Source organism: the organism of the source record quoted next, unplaced genomic scaffold, assembly GCF_019419815.1.
Source record: "Pyrus x bretschneideri cultivar Hongxiangsu unplaced genomic scaffold, Pyrus_bretschneideri_v1 Contig51, whole genome shotgun sequence".
NCBI classification, from domain to species: domain Eukaryota; kingdom Viridiplantae; phylum Streptophyta; class Magnoliopsida; order Rosales; family Rosaceae; genus Pyrus; species Pyrus x bretschneideri.
This window is the reverse complement of record NW_025999789.1, coordinates 2,699,795-2,704,948: the sequence shown is the minus strand read 5'-3', so window position 1 is coordinate 2,704,948 and position 5,154 is coordinate 2,699,795. Positions and strand designations below refer to the sequence as shown.

At 34.6% G+C, this 5,154-nt stretch overlaps 1 protein-coding gene across 1 annotated transcript; it reads right to left on the bottom strand.

Annotated features, from left to right (window-relative positions):
• Nucleotides 1–768: 768 nt before the first annotated feature.
• LOC103938409 (ubiquitin-conjugating enzyme E2-17 kDa) lies at nucleotides 769–3,253 on the bottom strand. The gene is made up of 5 exons (XM_009348409.3): nucleotides 3,098–3,253; nucleotides 2,351–2,442; nucleotides 1,536–1,663; nucleotides 1,249–1,353; nucleotides 769–1,150 (listed from the first exon to the last, which is right to left on the bottom strand). Exons 2-5 carry the CDS (start codon nucleotides 2,418–2,420, stop codon nucleotides 1,007–1,009), a joined length of 447 nt encoding a protein of 148 aa, XP_009346684.1. The 5' UTR covers nucleotides 2,421–2,442; nucleotides 3,098–3,253; the 3' UTR covers nucleotides 769–1,006.
• Between the last annotated feature and the right edge of the window lie 1,901 nt (nucleotides 3,254–5,154).

Genomic DNA, 5,154 nt, shown 5'->3' with positions numbered 1-5,154 from the left:
AAAAGTTTGTAGTACTATTCACTTTACCCTTTATTTTGTCCTTATCGTTAAAACTCAAAGTTTTCAAGTCATTTTCATTAGTTTTCCTTTTGAAAAAGTCCTCTCTTTCTGAAAATGCATTTAGAAGCGCTTCTTAAACAAGCACCTTGCAGATGCTTGTCCAAAACGGCACTAAAAGGTACGTACAACTCATAAGCACTCTTTTTTTTTTTTTGGCCGGACGCCATCAAAGACGCTTTCATTCTATGCCCGTCACCCGATTCCATTATGTTGGTCTGGAAAATCGTTTAACTCGAATAACATCAGAATGTATAGGTACAAACGTAACATTTTTCTTTGTTGTGGCTCTAGTTCCACAACAGCCAAGCTAACGATTTTACAGACCAACTTAACAAAATGAGCAGCTCGAGACAATACGATAGCAAAGAGCAAAGGTCGCATATTTGGAGAAATGAGATTTTCATCAACACACATGGGGGGCGTAGAAACAAAAAAGATAATCGAAAATCTTTTAGCCTTTCGAGAAGCAATCCCAAACAAACGTAGATACCTTCTCTTCACAATCTTGGTATCTGACATCAAATTGAAATTCAATCAGCAAACATAGACCGCTACTTTCCTCGACCTAATCTCAGAATTGCATCAGATTTTAATCCGATTCTGAGACAAGCATTGCATTTAGGGATTGAGATTTTCTAATCTAACATCAGAGCAACAAAGTAAAACAATGCAAACAAGCAAACGCACAAAAATTGCAAGTACTCGAAATAACGATAGATTTTCCACCATACTTTGAATTACTATACCACCACCTATTGCAAATAGCATTATCTCAGTTTAAAGAAGGCAAAACTACGTAAACCTCCTCCAGAACCAACGACACGACACGCAGACAAACCAAGAACAAGCATCTTAAATCCCGGTTCCACTTCTTGCATCTATTTATTTACTATTACCATAACATTCAAGCATACTAGATTGATTTCCCAAAGACAGGAAGAAGGCCCTAGCCCATGGCATACTTCTGGGTCCAGGATCGAGCAGTTGTCTCGTACTTCTGTCGATCAGTCTTGTACATGTGCGCAATCTCAGGCACCAGAGGATCATCGGGGTTTGGATCTGTCAGCAGGGAGCAAATGGAGAGGAGGACCTGCACAAAGAAACAATCAGTTTCTATGTAGATGAGCATCAATATACAATGACATAGAAAATAAGGAAAATATAATTGGCACAAGACAAGTTTGTTACCTTGGAAATGGTCAGGGCAGGACTCCACTGCTCCTTGAGGATGTCAAGGCAGATACTACCATTGCTATTGATGTTCGGATGGTAAACTTTTGTTCGGAAAGCAACCTGTCCAATGCACAAATAGTGAGCATGCTATGAGCGTTATTATCCCCAAATAAAAACAAAACAATACTTCGATCCAATTGCACTGAAATAAAAAAACATAATACAGATGCGAATTTTTTGCTTCTCTAGTTTGTATTGTATAAGAAGGGAACCCGTGAATTAAATTTTCACGGAAGATATACCTTGGGTGGCTTGAAAGGATAATCAGGCGGGAAGTGAATGGACACAAGAAAAACACCACCTGAAAATGGGCTTTCTGCAGGACCCATAATTGTTGCTTGCCAGTGGAACATATCATCAGCAACAGGACCTGTTGAAAAAGAAAAATTTAGTTACAAAACATACTTAAAACAGTAATACTTTGTAAACATCAATAGTGAAACCTCAATGCGTCCTCTCTTCTGCATTGGAACCTGGTTTTTTCCCAAAACATGGTTAAAGTAGTTACATGCAACATCCAAAAATAACCAATACATCTACCAAACCGAAAGAATACAAGGTAACACTGGCATGATGGCATCTCTAATTAAAATAATCATACACTCAGTCCTAGGAAATACTATGGGGGAATTTGCATTTAAACAAAATGATGAAGACAATGCATTGGATACTACAACACACTTATCTAAAGCGAGAGCGAGCAAGCAAGTTTAAAAAAGTCCACTTTAACCAGATGCCCAAGATACCAATCAATGCACAAAAACAACCTTTTCATATTTATAGATAAATGAATCTCATCACATATTCATTTCAAATGTGGAGTCTCTAATATCATTCTTTGATTGTAAATAAGCTCAACTCCATGTGAATAATCAATGAGAACAATCTTTTCATATAACCTTGATGAATAAAAAACAAGAAGAAAAATAATGATATCTAGGAAAAGATGAATACTTACAAATAGCAACTGAAGTTCACACAGACAAAATACCAATTGACCAGAACATGTACATAGCAAATGAAACATGAAAAGTATATGAGAGAATAGAAAAAATACCTGCACTGCAAGAAGCAGGCGGATCTTTCTGGAGATCCTTCAACTCCTTGTTGATCCTCTTTGAAGCCATCACAAAACACTACAACAATGTGCTGCAAGGTTAAACACAATAACGGTCAAAACAAATACTCCATATAAGATACATCTGATTGAATTGCAGTGTTGCACAACCAAAACCGAAGGCATTGAACAAACGTGAGATACTGTGCCAACATCGATACACCGATAAAAAGTGAAAGGATCACGAAATCCATTCGCCTGTACCATCAACACTCACACTACCAACCACCTGATACATACAAATTTAGCATTCCAAGTGCCTCTTTCTCCTAAATCGAATCAGGTGCCTAAATTGATAGGAAAAAGACTAAAAGGATGATCATAAAATTAAATCAACTCACAATTTCACATCGAAATCTAAATTTATCCCGGTACTATCATCAACCAACAAACCCTAGGGTTCAGAATTCTACAACGTGAAAAACAGAGCATTTCGAAATCGAAAAAGCCAAATCGTTCAACCTATATACTTCGATCATTTCATTGCATGAAAAGGAAAACAAAATCACCGTTCCAAAAGGAAATTTAAACAAAATTCAAAACAAACACAACAACCAAAACGATCACTAAGAACCCAAAAATTATGAAATTTCGCATACAATCGTTCGACAAATCAACAATCCGAAACAATTAAAGAAAAAAAAAAAAGCATAAAAATTCGATAAATCGAAGAGGCGATAGGCTCACCGGCGATTTGGCTAGGGTTTTCTGGTTGGGTTCGGGGAGCTTCTGCTTCTAGAGAGAGAAAGAAGAGCGAGAGAAACTCTCCGAGCAGGAGCCGTACAGCGAGTGAGAGACGCAGAGTGACCTTGGTTGGGGGGTTTCCGCATTATATACAGTAGGGAGATTATAGAGTGTGGGCGTTTCCATTTGAACTCGGATTTGGTTGTGGCCGTGTTTCTTCCCGCCACGTAAACTCCCTATGCGGCATATTCTTACTTGTCCCCTACCTTACTTTTTATTTATTATCATCTTTTTGTTGGACTATTATTTAGGGTTATTTATTATTGAGTGATAAGAGGAATCTCGAAAAAATGAGACACTTTATAGATTATGTGTGATCTCGTGTTTTTAGCATAATGTTATATATTGATGTATAAATTAACGTTAAATTGTTATGTGGCAGAGAGTTTATAAAACGCCTTACTTCATGTTTTTGACATAATGTTATATATTATTAACATTTCTCTTATTTTTAATTTATATAAAAACCCTACATTAAATTATTCAAAAACGAAAAGAAAAACTATTTCAACACATGTTTTTTTAACCATATGCGCACATTTTTCATTTTTATTTAATTTATTCAATTCAATGACTAAAATATCGATAGGAGTGGGCATAATAAGAGATTACAAGAATGTAAAATAATTTAGATGTTTAATGAGATTATCGATCGTAAAAGTGGAAATAGCTACGTTGAGTGGTACAAGTGTGCTATTTTCTACGTATTTTAGTATAAATTCCTTCTGTTTGGTAGCTGTTTCGTTTTTTTTTTTATTTATATAAATGATAGGATATCTACATTAAATCACGGGGAGTGGGATTTGAACACAAGACCTTGAGTGCAAGAAGGAAAACTATTAACCAACTTTTAGTTTTGTGTTAAAGATATAGAGTATCTAGGCTAGTTGATAGTGTAATTTCCGCTCAGAAATACATGAGAAAAATGATAAATGAAGAAGAGTGAAGAAAAGATGAAGAAGTCCTTTGCAATTACCTATTATTAATACCATCTTCTTTGCAAAGAAAGCAAGAGAGATTTTTTTTTTTAACAAACAATATTATCTACACTAAGGACGTGGATGAGTGGGTTAAGCGTCATAATGAGTTAGCAATAATATGGTTTAAATTCATATTTGGTGAAGATCGAACCTAAAACTTATTACTTACAAGTGAAAAAGAATACTAATAAAATACAAAGCGCAAAGAGAGATTTAAGTCTCAAATATGATGATGGGATACGGTTGGACTTGGACATCAGAAATGAGGGAGCTTTAGTGGCATAGGAATATCCCCAAAGCACGATTGGAAGTTGCTTTCACTTACATTTATGGCTCTACAAAATTTAAAATGACAGGATATGACAAATTTAATCATGAAATGTAATTAATATTAAAAAGGGTTCCGTAAAAAATGTGTAGCTTAATCGATTGAAAGTATTTATGCATTTGAAGTTCCGTGCTTCACTCAATTCACCCTCAATATTGCATATATAAATATAAAAAAATACATTCAAACGTACGCATAGATTACACCACTAACTAATTGTGAATGATAGATTACACCACTAATTAATTGTGAATGAGTAATAAATTAATTGGCCGTGTGTTTTCTCAACTGGTAGATTGTTTTTACGGAACGACCAACTAATTCCTTTGAAGAAAAAAAAAAAACTAACGAAAAGTTCAAAAAACTTTGGTTTTAATGAAAAATGACAAATAAAAGTGTAGTGAATAGTATCAAAAAAAATATATATATATAAATTTTCGTTGAAAATAAACAGTACTAGAAATATTTAGTTGAAACTTTCCGACGTTACCGTTAACCCTTCATGTGAAATGTGAATGACTAACAATGCAACAATAAATGCATGGCAGCTCACATTAGAAATTGTAAAGTCAGCCCACCTCAGATTTCCAAATTCATAAATAATCATTTTTGTAAACTATAAATTAGCAATAATCTTCATAGAATAATGGTATATTAAAATGGCTTTTAATTATTTCAGTGTTTTTATGTTG

Bases quoted from the DNA above. Each gene is read 5' to 3' on its own strand.
- LOC103938409 (XM_009348409.3), bottom strand. From the start codon at position 2,420: ATGGCTTCAAAGAGGATCAACAAGGAGTTGAAGGATCTCCAGAAAGAT. The intron at 1,664-2,350 runs GTATTTTTTCTA...CTTTTTCAACAG, and splicing joins GCCTGCTTCTTGCAGTGCAG to GTCCTGTTGCTGATGATATG. The intron at 1,151-1,248 runs GTAACAAACTTG...TTCTTTGTGCAG, and splicing joins CTGCCCTGACCATTTCCAAG to GTCCTCCTCTCCATTTGCTC.